Below are 17,961 nucleotides of genomic sequence, written 5' to 3' on the forward strand. Positions count from 1 at the left end.
ATTAACAATTAGGTAAGTGCAAACCTTTTCGTGCATATGATCAGTCCATTTATATCGTTGAAAAAAAACATTTTTCAAACACGATCTCTGTTCTCGTTTACACGATACACTCGATAATCCTCGCATGACGTCACACAAGGGAGATAATTAAAACCCGGCAATAACTGAAAGGGTCTATAGCGTCTTCGGACTGATGAGAATAACGGCGCCTGAAATTTTTTTTTTTTTATCAATGAAACAAATGATAATCACGCCAACAGCATTCTTATTTTACCAGCTATTTAAAAATTGTTGTTATTATTGTTGAACTGATATTATAAGATTGTTGTTGCCAAAATGTATCAAACGCCTTTTATATGTTCATATGTATGCAGTCCGGCGAAGACTTGTGGTAAGGATTCGCGGTTTGCACTCAGACGGCCTCGGGTTCGATTCCAGGAGCCGGGAAATAATGTTTTTATTGGGCTTATTTAGAAACAACTAAAAAGCACTTTTATTTGTCATTGAGGACTTCAAAATAATCATATACATAGGAGGTTGTTTTTTACTGTTATCTTTTTTTTAAATAAAATATATTGTCGTGATTTGGTTATATCATGCAAACGTCTTGAAATAGCACCCTAATACCATATCATATTATTGGCTGTTTTATGCTTTTTAAATAACGACTTAAAAATGAACACTTTGGAATAAAATATGCTTCCGGTGCCGGGAATCGAACCCGGGCCGCCTGGGTGAAAACCAGGAATCCTAACCACTAGACCACACCGGATTATTGTTGCTCGAGGCCGCGGTCGCGATATTGTCACCAGTGGTCTTGAGCCGCATGGAGCCGAGGTCATACCAAAGTGACTAAGTTTCGAGTAATAGAGCTGGGGGGTTGGTCAATCGAACTTAACACACAAGAACACATGTCTGTGAACGTATAATAGTATTGTGGCCGATTTCTGTCTTATCGTTGACGGTTCCGGACGGTTGGCGTCGCCAACGCTGAAGATCGAAAAATAGAATTGCCAGATATACAAAATTAAAGAAATCAATCAATTCATTCGATAAGATTATGTTTAGGATAAAAAATAAACCCAGTCGGCGTTGGTTCCATTCCCCACAGCTGCACATACATATGTGTTATTACCTCAACGATTTAACGCGATAAATTTTGTTAATAATTATAAAAACATATAATGGTTATCAATTGCAGTCAACGTTTCTTCATAAATATTACCAATGCACTTCATTAGTATTCGGGTTTAGATTTTAAATCTGGATTGTTTGGCATCAAAAATCCCAGATTAAACAAGGGCTGTTTGTAAAACATGCATGCCCCCCCCCATATGGGCTCTCCGTTGTAGTGACAGCCATTGCGTGAATATGTTTTTTGTCACTGTGACCTTGACCTTTGACCTAGTGGCCTGAAAATAATAGGGGTCATCTGCGAGTCATGATCAATCTACCTATCAAGTGTCATGATCCTAGGCATAAGCGTTCTTCAGTTATCATCCGGAAACCATGTTACTATTTCGGGTCACCGTGACCTTGACCTTTGACCTAGTGACCTGAAAATCAATAGGGGTCATCTGCGAGTCATGATCAATGTACCTATGAAGTTTCATGATCCTAGGCATAAGCGTTCTTGAGTTATCATCCGGAAACCATTTACTATATCGGGTCACCATGACCTTGACCATTAACCTAGTGAATTCAAAATCAATAGGCTTCATCTGCGAGTCATGATTAATGTACCTATGAAGTTTCATGATCGTAGCCATAAGCGTTCTAAAGTTATTATCCGGAAATCATTTTACTATTTCGGGTCACTGTGACCTTGACCTTTGCTATAATGACCTGAAAATCAATAGGGGTCAACTGCGAGTCATGATCAATCTACCTATCAAGTTTCATGATCCTAGACATGAGCGTTCTTGAGTTATCATCCGGAAACAATTTTACTATTTCGGGTAACCGTGATCTTGACCTTTTACCTAGTGACCTGAAAATCAATAGGGGTCATCTGCCAGTCATTATCAATCTACCAATCAAGTTTCATGATCCTAGGCATAAGCGTTCTTCAGTTATCATCCGGAAACCATTTTACTATTTCGGGTCACCGTGACCTTGACCTTTGACCTAGTGACCTGAAAATCAATGGGGGTCATCTGCCAGTCATTATCAATCTACCTATGAACATTCATGATTCTAGGCATGAACGTTCTTGAGTTATCATCCGGAAACCATTTACTATTTCGGGTCACCGTGACCTTGACCTTTGACCTAGTGACCTGTAAATCAATAGGGGTCATCTGTGAGTCCTGATCAATCTACCTATTAAGTTTCATGATCCTAGGCATCAGTGTTCTTGAGTTATCATCCGGAAACCATTTTACTATTTCGGGTCACTGTGACCTTGACCTTTCACCTAGTGACCTCAAATTCAATAGGGGTCATCTGCGAGTCATGATCAATGTTCCTATGAAGTTTCATGATCCTAGGCCCAAGCGTTCTTGAGTTATCATCCGGAAACCACCTGGTGGACAGACCGACAGACCGACCGACATGTGCAAAGCAATATACACCCTCTTCTTCGAAAGGGGCATAATATTTGATGCTATGCATACATCTACATATAATAGATGAGTTTAAAGTATAACCAACATTTGAAACAAACTATTACAAAAAATAATGAACATGGATATCGCTTACTTGGTGAATAAGCTTACAATGGACAGTACGCTTACATATAAAGCTGCAAAATGATAGGACTATATAAAGATGAAACAATATCGAGAATTTAAGTCACGAGGTAAGTTAATTATTGTTGAACGTTGATTAAATAATGTCTCGTTGTGTTGTTTTATTTCATGTTTTAATTTTTTTAATTCATGTTGTGATTGATCTGAAAAGGATTTTCATTTTATAAATTGAAAATAATTTCGAAACAACAACAACGATTTCCGGTGACGGATTTCGAACCGAGGCCGTATTGGCAAAAACCACTCGACGATATAATACCGATATCACAGTATACTACTAATATATACTATGCTATAGGAGATTGCACCAACCTTCTTCTCTACTTTCAATACACTATACTATAAACTATTTTACCAAATTAATAATATATTTTCAGCGTCTTCCGGACTGATAGGATTCGCGGCAGCGTAAAGCTACGAAATTCTTTCCTGTCATGCAAAACTAAATCACACTACAACATTCTTATTTAAGCATACAGAAACAATTATTTCCGGTGCCGGGAATCGAACCCGGGCCGCCTGTGAAAACCAGGAATCCTAACCACTAGACCACACTGGATTGTTATTATACATCGTCAAAAAGACGTACATGTACATGCTATTGTACATATCACCGGTCTGATTATCGTTCATACGCACCCGTCGTCAGATGCACTTGCGTTCGCAACAGTGTTGATTCACAATATGTTTAAAAGGTCTTCCGGCTGACCGGATTCCGGCACCGAAAGATTGTTTTCCTCAAATACCACTGCATTCACATCTGATATATCAACAATGTACTCTCAATCTCTCTCCTACAATAATCTTAAACAAGGGCTGTTTGTAAAACATGCATGCCCCCCATATGGGCTGTCCGTTGTAGTGGCAGCCATTGTGTGAATACATTTTTGTCACTGTGACCTTGACCTTTGACCTAGTGACCTTAAAATCAATAGGGGTCATCTGCGAGTCACGATCAATGTACCTATGAAGTGTCATGATCCTAGGCAAAAGCGTTCTTGAGTTATCATCCGAAAATCATTTTACTATTTCGGGTCACCGTGACCTTGACCTTTGACCTTGTGACCTCAAAATCAATAGGGATCATCTGCGAGTCATGATCAATCTACCTGTGAAGTTTCATTATCCTAGGCATATGCGTTCTTGAGTTATCATCCAAAAAACCATTTTACTATTTCGGGTCACCGTGGCCTTGACCTTTGACCTAGTGACCTCAAAATCAATAGGGGTCATCTGCGAGTCATGATCAATCTACCCATGAAGTTTCATGATCCTAGGCGTATGCATTCTTGAGTTATCATCCCGAAACCATTTTACTATTTCGGGTCACCGTGACCTTGACCTTTGACCTAGTGACCTCAAAATCAATAGGGGTCATCTGCGAGTCATGATCAATCTACCCATGAAGTTTCATGATCATAGGCGTATGCGTTCTTAAGTTATCATTCAAAAACCATTTTACTATTTCAGGTCACCGTGACCTTGACCTTTGACCTAGTGACCACAAAATCAATTAGGGTCATCTGCGAGTAATGATCAATGTACCTATGAAGTTTCGTGATCTTAGGACCAAGCGTTCTTTAGTTATCATCTGACAACCACCTGGTGGACGGACCGACAGACCGACAGACCGACAGACCGACCGACCGACAGACCATGAGCAAAGCAATATACCCCCTCTTCTTCGAAGGGGGGCATAATAAAATACAATGTGTTTCTTGAAGCATCTGGGCAGTATACTGTCTGTATCAAACATGACACCAGAGCTCCAGATAAGATGCGTATCTGCGTATTTACGCGTTGAAAAATTAACAAAACGCATTAAAAATCAGCCAGGTACGTAACATTACGCAATATAAATCTTGGTACGTATTTTAAATCGATTAAAGAATTTTAAGGAAAGGCTGTTCATATCATCATTTTAACTTCTTTCCTTTGCATTTATTTATGAAAATAACCAATAATAATATTTCTGAATTAAACACGCCATGTAATATATCAGTTATCTGTGTAAATAGAAAATACCCCTCAATACTCCCAAGTATCCTTTATGGCAGAAACACAGGAGTAAAATACGCTTGAACAATAATATCAGAGGGTTACATACCCTTTCGACTAAATCCTTATCTGGAGCTCTGCATGACACACATCAAAATGATATACCGGGTTATAATTAAAAAAATACATATTAACAAACTTAATGTTACCTACATGAAAAACATTTCATTCATACACATATACAATATCCGCCTATTTTGTTTATTATCTTTATTATCTTTAAAGGTAAACTGTCGATTTTATAACGAAAATTGCATTTTTATAAATATGTATATTCTAAAACAAGTGGAATCATCAAGAGCTATGGCAAAAAATATTGCGATACTAAAAAACGATGTTTTTGTTTTCCGTAAACCGCCCGGGTATTTCCGCCACCTATTTTGGTTGTGACGTCACCGGCACTCAACGCGCATGACTCGGATACACGTCCATTGTTATTACGAATCGAAGCGTGAACACTTCGCGCTAAATGTCAAATTTGACACTCAATAGATCTATCACGTTAGCAAAATACAATTCTTTTACACAAGTTTTATTGAAATCGTGTGCTTTCTCTGTATTTTTTGCATGACAATCTTTATTCGATATGGTTCAGTGTGTTGCTTTCGGGTGCAAAGAACGTGAGGAAAATGGAAAGAATGTTTTTTTCCGTTTTGCGAAGGATGATGTTACTTGTAAGAAATGGATAAAGGCTGTCAATTCCAGGAGAGTAATCGATGGGAGACTGGTTGATTTCAAACCAAGTAAGGCATCTAGATTGTGCTTGAAACATTTTGACGACAGTTGTTTTTTTTCATCCTCCAAGTGTTATGACTAGTGTTGGAATGGAGTTAAAGGGGCCTTTTCACAGATTTTGGCATTTTTTAACTTATTCATTAAATGCTTTATATCGATAAATGTAAACATTGGATCGTAAAAGCTCCAGTATAAAATCAAGAATAAAATTAAAAAAAGGAAAAGAACATTGCCCGGACCAGGTTTCGAACCAGTGACCCCTAGAGTCCTGCCGGAGTCCTGAAGTAAAAACGCTTCAGCCTACTGAGCTATTCCGCCAAGTACACATGCATGACGTATTTTATACCTTATATAAGCAATCTTCGTAGTTTCACAAAATTTAACGACAAAGACAGAACTTTCCAAATTATTCAATCGTTTCGCGTTGCAACGCTTTATAATTTTTAGGTTTTAAAATCGTCAAAAGATGCATATAATGGCTATATTAGACCATGGTAAATGTTTAGTATTACTGTTTCCTCACAAATATCATAACTAAAACGAAAATTTGCGAATCTGAAACAACTTTTTTCAATTTTGTCAATTTACCAAAGCGTGAAAAGATCCCTTTAAAGCTCAAGCTCAAAGCTGGTGCAATTCCAACGATATTTCCGGAAACAGAGGCATACAAAGCTTCAAAGAAAGCTCCTCTAAATCCCAACGACCTTGGACCAGGGAAGCACAACCGAGCGAAGTATGGCGCCTATTCTGAAAGGAACCGGTAATTATGTTTCTAATGACTAATCTATGCTTGTTTATTTTGATATTCACAGTGCTAAATAATTTTAGTCTGATTAGTCAGCATATTATTACAAATGATTTCAAGACATTTGTATAAAAAAATGCGTTGACATCTGGTTAGAAAAATAATGCACAATAGTCTCTGATGCAAGTTTATTTCAAATACTGGTCAGGCTAATACAAAGGAGAGGAAGCTGTACTGTAGAAATATTGTTTGACCTATAGACTACAGTATTCTCACACATTGTTTTGTCAAACATTTGAATCCGCAAATAAATTATAAGTATTTCTTCACAATATTAACCATGCATTATATTTAAATAAATTATATTAAATCAATAACATAAAGGTGGTCTTATAAGCGCAGTGGTTGATATGTGTCCTTCTCAGCTAGGTGACCTGAGCTCAAGGCCATTTCCTGTATATTGTTGAGTAATGTCAGAGCTGTTGATGGTCAACATACAGGATGGATTAGGTTTTTCTGGATAGTGAGCTTTCCACTCAGAACACATCCGCAAAAAATGGAAATCCTTCTGTACCAAGTAGCTGGAAAATGCTGCTCATATGATAATTCCAATTTCATCCACACTTTAATTCCAATTTCATCCACACTTTAACTCTTTGCATGCTGGGAAATTTGTCGTCTGCTAAAATGTTGTCTGCTATATTTCTAAAATTAGCATTTTCTTCGATTTTTTTCAAAGAATATTATCAAAACAGCAAACAGTTTGGATCCTGATGAGACGCCACATTCTGTGTTAAGTTAAGAGTTAAAAGTCTAGTCAGTTTATAAGGAATGCTGGGGCACACATGGGTTCGATCATGTACAGCCTTATGCTCAGTATGGATATGCCTAATTATTTTACCTTTTAATATATATTTTTCAAAATTTTCTTATATTTGTATGCATGTATGAATCAATGGCTTAGTGACAAACAATTAATTAAAACACTTCTCTTATTAATAAGGAAAAATAGGTTAATCAGTGGAACAGCTTTAAAACTGACAAAAACATTCCATTTGATAAATAAATAAGACTAGCTAACTCACCAAAAATATTCAAAGTATAAAAATAATATTGGGCTTATTTTAATTACATTTCCATAAGATAAGAAAGTATGAGAGAATCAAAGTGCTGGTAAAACAATAATTATGTAAACTTTCTTATACTGATATATTGAACAAAATAAAAAAAAGTACTGTCTATTACACAGATGATTAAAAGACATTGTAAAAGTAAATTTGAATACTGTAGTATTAATAAAAATATTAATAGTATTTACTAACACCATTCAGCATGCTGTATTGAATTATTCAGATAAAAATGTAAATTGAGAAGGGTTTTGTGCATGGACTGATATTATTTGTACAATTTATTATTTCTTAAACAATGAACAGCTTGGCATTTCTCTGAAATAATATTCTCTAGATTCAATTAAATATAACAAAGCACATGATTGCTTTCTTAGTTTCCTAAGTTTCAAGAATGTCCATGGTTACCAGTCAAATTGACACCAGTTACCAGTGTTGTGTATTAATCCATACAGAACTGTGTCATGGAGTTTATGGCTATTTGGTTGTTGAATAGCGCCTTATCTTTGGATATATCACAAGATTATGGTAGAACACAGTATGGTTTCAAGATAAAAGATTATTCCTAGCCCAATTAAATCAACAAACAATCATAAAATGTATTACTATCAGACCAGTGCCCTTGCTTAGCTAACCAAGGGGTGCAGTTCCAAGTCCCACCCAAGGTCTCACTATACCCTACACCATGCTCTTGTGTGGATTTTATCATATGATTATAAAGGAAGTTGTATTTATCAATAAATTTTAATATAAATGTTCAAACTGAAACTAGTTTTATTTATAATAGAAATTGTGTTTTCAATTAACAATCATTTTATTAGAAATATTTACTTAGTAATTATAATGAAACACATGCTTTTATATTAAAATTATGCAAATGAGATAAAATGGCTTTGTGCACTGAAGAGCTCTTTTAAGAATTAGCACCCTTCAATTTCAAAATCCAAAAAGGAAACTGATCAGACTATCCCCACTACCACTCAAAGGCTAATGATTGCAATATATCTGTCAGGTTCTGAGAAAACTAGGCATAATGCCTGTGCGTAAAGTGTCGTCCCATATTAGCAGTCCGCACAGGCTAATTAGGGACAACACTTTCCGTCTTAACAAGATTTTAAGTAAGAAGGGACTTCCTTTAAACAAAAAATACCATTCCAGCGGAAAGTGTCATCCCTGATTAGTCTGTGCGGACTGCACAGGCTAATCTGGGACAACACTTTACGCACCTGCATTATGCCCAGTTTCTCAGAGTGCGACACATATTATTTCATAGTTCAATAGCATAGTTTGGCTTATATTAAGTGATATAAACATTTGTGTCATTCTGTCATTATTCTGTGTGAATTTATAAAAAGTAACATGACAATTATTTGTAGGACCCATATTCATCATGTGTGGAAGAGCCAGATGTCTGTGAAGAAATGTCTTGTGAACAGTCGCCTGTTCGGATGAGTTATCCTGAATCACATTTTGATAATGTGTATTCGCAGTCATCACAGACATCTGAGGTTCGTAATAATGTCAATTAATAATTAGTTTGTTTAACAATCTCCAAACAATGTCAATTATTAATAAGGGTGTTTAATTATTTCCAAACAGCCTGTTTTTTTATGTGATAGGAGTTACATATTTACATTGGCTTGAAAAAAAATCCTCAATTCTTGTGATATAGTTTTTATTCTTTATTTTCTGTTTCTATACATGGGGAAACTTTCTATTTTTTTATGCTCCCAAAGGGTTGCATATAGTTTTTTAACTGTCCATCAGTTCGTCCGTCTGTCAGTCCGTCCAAAAACTTTAAAATTGGTCATAACTTTAGCAATATTGAAGATAGCAACTTGATAATTGGCAAGCATGTGTATCTTACGGAGCTGCACAATTTGAGTGGTGAAAGGTCAAGGTCAAGGCTATCCTTCAAGGTCAAACGTCAAATATATGCTTCAAAGTGGCGCAGCAGGGAGCATTGTGTTTTTCTGAAAAATTCAAAATGTTCATCATTTCAGACGGTTGTATTTCGGCCAACAGAACACAAGGGATTCACTGTCAAACCACAGGGAAAGAACTCTCCTATCCTAAGTACAAGGCTGGACACCATGTGGTTAAAGCAGTTAAAGAGAATTGCACTTATGGTAATGTATTCATAATGAATTTTATTGTATAAATAATAACCACAGATAGCAATATTGAATTATCTTGTTGAAGAAATTTTTTTTGCACATAAAAAAAATACATTACAGCTTACAGAAATCACCTGAACTTGTCCAATATGTTGAAACAAAATTTAGAAATTATGATTCTAAAATCTGGTGATTATTCTCAATGTAAAACAACATTAAATGTATTTGCATGTTGAACTTGTTGAGTTTTTAGAATAATCTTGATACAAGTCTCTTTTTCTGAACAGATAGTGAAATTATCTAAAATATCAAAATAAATACATATGTTTACATGCAATCTTTTATCAAAATGTTTGGTTTCTTAAAGCAATAGATTTCTGTAGTACATGGTTGACGACAACAATACAAAAAACATTCATTGTTTATTATTCTCTAATAAGAAGGAACAATTTATCAATAATTATAGTTTATTTTAATATAACTTTCAGACTATGTTGATGAACTAATGGCAGAGCTGCTTAGGATGAAAGAGGAGTACAAGAGCGATGCCAATGCAAGGGCTGCCTCTGGCAACATTCTGTTTTCACCGCCACCCGTCTTCATCTGCAAACAGAATCCTGAAGTCAGAGGCTGTGCAGAACCATCGTTCGCAATTTAATTAGCGAACAGGGATGGAAATTAGTGGTTGCCCGTTTTGTTGTATAGTTATCTATTACTTTTAAAGAAAGTATTGGTTACACATGACACTACATGTACATAGTACTGGGCGCGTTGAGGCTTACGATGGGAAACCAAAAAACTATAGATGGTTGTCCATGTGGGCAACCAACTGTAAAACGTTAGTTTCCATCCCTGGCGAAGCAAATCAAATGTATGAGTCGGACGGAAATCTCTGGCTGCCACAGCGCATGACGGAAGAGGTCGTCGATCCTTCTTGCTCTGACGGTGCCAAATCCAACGAGCCAGTCTTCTATATGCAATGTATCTGTGTACTCTGAAGTTATAAATGTATAAGGATACCATTATGATAAATATTAGTATGTTTAGTAAAACAAAGGTACTTTTCAACTTGACAATTACACAAGCCATGCTGTGGCAGATTCTTACTTAAGTTTACAGTTTAACAAACTTATTCAGCTTGAATATAATATTATATAATATATATTTTACTGAAAATATGTCAGAAATCAGATTTTGTAAGCAACTTCACATCATGTTGTAGCAGGTTGTTATTCTAGTGTACTTTTTAAAAAATTAAACAGCTTGTATTTATATTTTTATTTCAAATGTTGAAAAATAATAAGGAACTGGCATTTGTAAGAAACCAAAGATCATTGTGTAGCAAATTGATACTTCATTTTACAATAAGATAACCCAGTCATCTTGTATACACGCGTATTTTAATGTTGATTAAAATTGTTGTCTTTTTTATGTTATTTATCCACCGCCAGAGGCGGAGGGATATTGTTTTGGCGTTGTCCGTCCGTCCGGCTGTCCGTCCGTACTGCACTTTTGTGCCCGGAGCCATATCTTGGAAGTGCTTTGGCGGATTTCATTGAAACTTGGTATGAGTATATATATGCATAAGAGGATGATGCACGCCAAATGGCATTGTACACCATCTGTTAAAAACAGAGTTATGGCCCTTTGTATCTTGAAAAAATGCTTTTTACTTTAGGCACTTTTGTGTCCGGAGCCATATCTTGGAAGTGCTTTGGCGGATTTTATTGAAACTTGGTATGAGTATATATATGCATAAGAGGATGATGCACGCCAAATGGCATTGTATACCATCTGTTAAAAACAGAGTTATGGCTCTTTGTATCTTGAAAAAATGCTTTTTACTGTATGCACTTTTGTGTCCGGAGCCATATCTTGGAAGTGCTTTGGCAGATTTCATTGAAACTTGGTACGAGTATATATCCCCCGCCAGAGGCGGAGAGATATTGTTTGGCGTTGTCCGGCTGTCCGTCCGGCTGCCCGTCTGTCCGTTACTTTTGTGTCCGGAGCCATATCTTGGAAGTGCTTTTGCGGATTTCATTGAAACTTGGTATGAGTACATATATTGATAATAGGTTAATGCACGCCAAATGGCATTGTACACCATCTGATAATAACAGAGTTATGGCCCTTTGTATCTTCAAAAAAATGCTTTTTTAGTGTCAAATATAACACTTTTGTGTCCAGAAGTATATAGGCGGGGGATATCAATTCAACGAATTTGCTTGTTTTATTATTTGTATCAAAACATATTTACAGTATGAAATACAAATGACAAGTTCACACAAAACATTGTGTTATTTAATGTCTACAGTGTATGTTCTTTACAAACAATCTGTCCTGGTTTCATAAACATTTTTAATAATTAATGACAACTTACTCATGTATTGGTTATTCATCACCGATGGCACCATTTACATCAAGGAACTCATAAAACGAAACTTCAATGACATCTGGATGTAGACAGTTAGCTTTGAAGCCAGTGTGCTCAGTTATGCACTTTACCCCTGCCTCGTCCATCCTTTCCATCAGCTCTGGGTATTCTGTGCAGCATTTGCACTCAATCTGCACACGATATGGTGTGCAACATGAACATGCACACCTGAAAATAAAAGAAATACGTCGAATTGCAATACAAACATTCCTTCCTAATCAGAACAGGTTCAAGTATCCGTTCTAATTACAATAATTAGACCAGTCATATTCAACAAGCTTGTACTGTAGAATAACAATCAAAGAATATTTATTTTTTTTGCCGACACCTGCATGTAACAAAATTATATATTTACCAATCCGTATTCCCAACACGATGGTCGTCTTGGGCATCGGCAAAATTTTCCTCGCTGTCCGAGTCAGAATCAGAAAAAATCTGATTGACTGTCACTAAATTCTGGCTCATACATATACGGTTGAACGGAAAACTCATCGTAATCGCTATCATCTTCCATTTTTCAACAATTTTTTAACTAAAGTTGCAAGATATAAAACATCCGAATCCATTTATTATGCCGGCTCGTAATTGAGTCGTTATTGAGTGCCTGTTACGTCACTTCCGGTTTGAATGAAAATGGCGAGAACATCGGAATGTGTGAAAAATCGCGACTTTGTTCTATTCGTTCTCGCTAATAACACCGTATTTGAAATGAAGTGAGGAGCGAAATAGTTTAGATATGCACTAAATTCGATAAATAAAGGTGTTTTACGGGTTTTTAAAACCGCGGCAGGTGAACTTTAATAGATTTAAAAAGGGGCACTTATCGCTTACTTTTACGAACTTTCTTTTCTGCTGTTTTTCCCCACATATTTTCAGCATTTGCTTTATTAAAATTGTATCAGGTTTGTTCAAACGTTTATTGTATTTAGTTGTATTCCAGAATATTTATATCTTATTAGTCTGAGTTGGTAAACATTTTTATGCCGTGTTTATATATTGCAAGGTCATTTTTTAATGCACACGTTGAGAGGTTAATAGAGGCGACGTTAATAAACAATTATGTTTATGTGTGTCCAAAAGAGAGCCGATATAAATAACGAAATAACAGCTAATGAGTAACAGTGTTAAAGCCATCAAGCTCTCATGTTTGACATGAGAGTATTGGATACGCAAATAAACACGACCAGCGCAAGATAACATCGAAATGTTATATGGCTGTCATTGGCAATAATGAGCCAATAGTATCAATATAACTACTGCGGCCTTTATCATGGTCAAAACCGAATCCTAAATGATTATTCCATTTATGCCTAGCGTCTAGAAAATAAGGCCTTGGCAAACAGCGTAGACCCAGATGAGACGCCGCATGGTGCTGCGTCTCATCTGGGTCTGCGTTGTTTGCTTAAATGAATTTCTGTAAGAAATATTCTAAATATAGAAATAAAGATACTACACATTACTAATTTTGGAAATAAATTGATCCAATTTAGAAGGATGGGAGAGTCCACTAGGCTTAAAAAGGTTAAACGTCGTGTAAATAAATATAAAAAAGAGCCGCGCTCTGTTAATGCCGCACACTTTGCCCCTGACCTTGAAATGAAATACATATTAATCAATACATATACCGGTAGATGCAATTAGAAAGTGTGCAAAATTGTTATTAAGTCTATTGCCTTGTTACAAGTAATTTATTGTTTTTCAAACGGTACTGCTTTTAAAACCGAAAGTAGGATTTCTATACGTATACATCCATTTCGACAAACGCGATTATCTTTAAGCTTTAAAGCGCAAAGAAGACGGATTTCTATCTTGTAACTACCAGATATATTCTAATTGGCATAGATAAAATATGTTTCTTATTTATACTTAAATTTACTATGCCAACCAAGTTGTGTGGCGTTAAAACGAGCTTGATGCATGTGCGTCCCAAAATAGTCTTCTCAGTCCGCTCACGCTTATTATGGACGACGCTTTCCGGCAAGACTGGATTTTCCTTTTACAAGTAACTCCCTTTAAACAAAGCCTGATAAGCCTGTGCGGGCTCTTGTGCTAATATGGAACGACACTTAACGCGCATGCATCAAGCTCAGTTTTCCCAGAGCGCCGCTTGTATGGAACACATAACGAGCAGATGTATGGCGCACCAAAGGGGTCGAAACTTTAACTTCTGCTCGAGCAGAAAAAAATGCTGCTCGAGCAGCATATTGCTGCTCGAGCAGCAATTTACTGGTCGAGCAGCATTTAAATGCTGCTCGAGCAGCAAAATTTCTGCTTGAGCAGCATTATGCTGCTCGAGCAGCATTTATTTTTAGAATAAGCCATTGAACCCGTCAGCCAATCAAATTTGAGCTTACAAACGAACGACATTAGCTATCTCTACGGAAACGAAATAGACCGGTGTAGCGTCAATATTGTCAAATCGTGAGATCTGACGATTTTCACAGTACCGCCGTGATATTGCTCCGATCAGTCGCCGTGAAAAATATCAGATTGATGAAAAATAATATTTAACGCATTGTTGTTTCAATTCAACTTTATTTCGCGTTTTAACAGCTTGCAGTTATTTTCGGACATCTTTTTTTTCGGACGTTGAACCTAAACACATTGTTCACAATAAAGATATCAAAACAGTAGTTCTAACACCATGCAAACATTTGATTTTTAAAACGATTTTCGTTGTAAAGAAATATGGTAATGCCTATTTACAGTCACAAGTGTTGCAATTTTTTAATACAAAGATATAACATTGATTTAAGAAAATATTTTCAGATTATATATATATATATATATTATTTCAGCTTAAAAAAGTTAAAAACTGATTATGAACCAAATTCAGTTCCAGAAATGTATAATCCCAATCGGTGTTTTTATCATTATTTTAGCTAATTCACATGTACACTCAATTCAGGAAAACTATTGTATTATATTTCACACAATCATAGTTACAACTATCATCATTTATTTAACATGTCAATAAGCTCAATTGGTAATTGTCGGTTCGGCTCGGGTAATGCTTTAAAGTACCACGTGTACTCTTAAGTATACTTTAATGTACCCCGGGTACGCTAAATATACTTAAACGTACCGTCGGTCTGTCTGTCAGTGCAGTCACTCACAAACTTTTCAGTGCTTTATCTCAGAAACTCAATATAAGTTTTCAACGTGAAACTTTATGGGTGTTAAATATAGCTGAGGAGAGGTGCCATGCACAAGAACCATAACGTGCGCTTTCTGAAATAAGAGTTATTGCGCTTTGTTGTTTTTGTATGATGTAACTATGGCTATATCTCAGATACTATACAAGATTTTAACATGAAACTTCTTGGGTGTATAATTATCAATGCACGAGAACCATAACCGTATACTTTCTGACATAACGGTTATTGCCCTTTCTTGTTATTGTTATTTTATGATGTAACTTTTCAGGGCTATATCTCATTTATAGAACCATGCATAAGAACCACAACCCTTCACTTTCTTAAATAAGAGTTATTGCACTTTGTTGTTTTTGTATGATGTATTTTTTCAGGGCTTTATCTCAGAAACTATAAATACAAGATTTCAACATGAAATTTCATGGGTGTATAATTGTCAATGAGAATAAGTGCCATGCACAAGAAACATAACCCTAGTACATATGTACATGTCTGATGTTACTTTACAGGACTAAATCACAGATACTATACACGATTTAAAGATGAAATTTAATGGATGTTAAGATATCAATGAGGAGAGGTGTCATGCAAAAAATTTAAAACCCTACACTTTCTTAAATAAGAGTTATTGCCAATTGTTTTTTTATGTTGTTACTTTTAAATAAGTGAGCTAAGGGTACAATCCTTCAAATAAACTTTTCTGTTAGTTCTGCAACCATCAATAATCAAAATTTATTTGGCAGGGGATATCAATTTAACGAATTTGCTTATTATTAGTCTAAACGTTGAAATAGACTTAATATTGTTGCGAGCTAACTGTTCCGTATTCTTGTCAGGAATAGTTCAATAATAGTTTAATAATAATAATGTGGTTTTTACGCTTATTTACTAAAACGAGGAAAAACAAGTCATTTTAAAACTTCATTAATCTTTTATTCTTTAACGTCGAAATTCATAGAAGTTATATTTTCATTAACACAACGTAAATATTAACAGTGTAAATTTCTTAACGGTTCAAATACACCACACAATACGATGATTTCTCAGAAACAAGTCAAATATTTTAAACAATTCTCTCACGCAAGTGTCCAACACTCATTCACCACAAGAGTATACGTTTTAAATAAAATAAACAATCTTTAATATATTAATATAAGATATCTTTGTTGGGTTAAAGTCTATTATTTAGTTACAGTAGCAATTAATATGAACTCAGTTTATATTAAGTTTTTCTTACAAGTTTCTGAATAATTAATAAAAGATGTTATGCCCTTGATGTTATGGTCCGACTGAATTACTTAATAAAGTTCCTGAAACATTAAATACTCGAGCGACTCAAAAGGTTGGTCAATGCCCAGTTTTTATGGCCCGACCAAGAATTCTTGGTCGCCTGCCCCAAAATTACTGGTCATGTACCCAAAATAAATGGTCATTGCCCCAAAAAATGGGTCAATGACGTCGATTGACCACAAAAAGTAGTCATGAACGCTCGAAATGCATTGAAACGACATCACACCAAAAGACACCGCCATATTGGATTTTGAACAAAAATTTATGTAAAACAATCTATGGGCGCTTAGAAAGATGGATACACCACTTTAAACAAGTATTTAACAGAGATTACATCATATCTAAAAATAACCTGTTTCATGCTTAGTCCACTGCAGACAATAGTTCAAACCTGACCATAATGCAACGCGACAAATGGCTGCGACCAGATCAGAAATGAGAATGGTCTGACAATAACCTACGAAAATGTACTCATTTATGCATGTTAAAATAGATATACGACGAAGATAACAAGGTATGATCACCTAACATTATGTTAGTGTAATACGTGTGAACATACTTAGATATAATGACATAAAATCGAAGATAAAATGCAGTAACAACAACAACAACAGTGGACTTTGCATTAAACGGATGAAATGCTTTTTAAACAGCTATGTCTTTTGTTTGTATGATGCTCTGTGAAATGAACCAGTTCACATGCAAATTAAATTATGGCTGCTTAAATATTCAACACATGAGTTGTACAGCAATGGGTAAGTTAAGTTATATTCATAATGTGTATAAACAAATGTTAGGTACATTTGATGTTCCTATATGCAGGGCATATCATTACCCCCCTGTCTTTTTGGCAAAACTCCTGTTGCCACAGTCCACAGGTTATTGTAACAAATACTAAAACAGTTTACTGATAAACATATTATTATGCCCCCCTTCGAAGAGGATGAGGTATATTGCTTTGTACATGTCGGTCGGTCCGTCGGTCTGTCGGTCGGTCGGTCCGTTCACCAGATGGTTTCCGGATGGTAACTCAAGAATGCCAACGCCTAGGCTCATGAAACTTTATAGGCACAAGGTCACAGTGACTCGAAACAGTAAAAATGATTTAAGATAAACTATCAATAATGAAACACACTTTAAACAGCAAACAACAATACATTCCTTTTGAAATGTTACATGGCTATGGCTTAGAATGGCTTAAAATTTTCCTCCGTGCAGACAACACCCATCTCGGTAGTATCCCTGCTTTGCATGGCTTAAGCTTGTTGTGGTGTACCACCCTGGTTTGGCCTTCTTTTTTTAGCTTGATGGTGAAGTTGATCTCGGAGAAGATCTGTTACAAGATAGGGACCATCGTATGCCCTTTCCAACTTAGGGTTGACGCCGACCTTCCTAGTTTCATGCAGGCACCACACCACGTCACCGACTTGATAGTGATGAAAGGACAGCTTGACATCGTAGACTTCTTTGCTGCGTCGAGCGACCTTTCCGATGTGTTTCCTAGCCACCTCGTGGGCTTTCAACATCCTTTCTTGCAGCCGAAGGACGTA

At 36.0% G+C, this 17,961-nt stretch overlaps 1 protein-coding gene and 1 non-coding gene across 4 annotated transcripts in view; one reads left to right on the forward strand and one right to left on the reverse strand.

Annotated features, from left to right (window-relative positions):
* Window positions 1-700: 700 nt before the first annotated feature.
* Trnae-uuc (transfer RNA glutamic acid (anticodon UUC)) lies at window positions 701-772 on the reverse strand. The gene has a single exon. It is a non-coding gene; the product is annotated as a tRNA-Glu (tRNA).
* Window positions 773-5,099: 4,327 nt separating this feature from the next.
* LOC127881128 (uncharacterized) overlaps window positions 5,100-17,961 on the forward strand; it is a 259,967-nt gene continuing 247,105 nt past the window's right edge. Inside the window, exons 1-4 of one of the 3 annotated variants that reach the window (XR_008049910.1) lie at window positions 5,960-6,303; window positions 8,792-8,923; window positions 9,419-9,544; window positions 10,021-11,822. Coding sequence is in view for 2 of the 3 variants with exons in the window: in XM_052428823.1 (XP_052284783.1) it covers window positions 5,395-5,551; window positions 6,204-6,303 (257 nt within the window). In the remaining variant the exon portion in view is untranslated. Of the gene's footprint in view, window positions 5,552-5,959; window positions 6,304-8,791; window positions 8,924-9,418; window positions 9,545-10,020; window positions 11,823-17,961 lie in introns of those variants that run through there. The other 2 variants (XM_052428824.1, XM_052428823.1) reach the window with 2 other exon arrangements.

Source organism: Dreissena polymorpha, chromosome 5 (genome assembly GCF_020536995.1).
Source record: "Dreissena polymorpha isolate Duluth1 chromosome 5, UMN_Dpol_1.0, whole genome shotgun sequence".
In the NCBI taxonomy this organism is placed as follows: Eukaryota; Metazoa; Mollusca; class Bivalvia; order Myida; family Dreissenidae; genus Dreissena; species Dreissena polymorpha.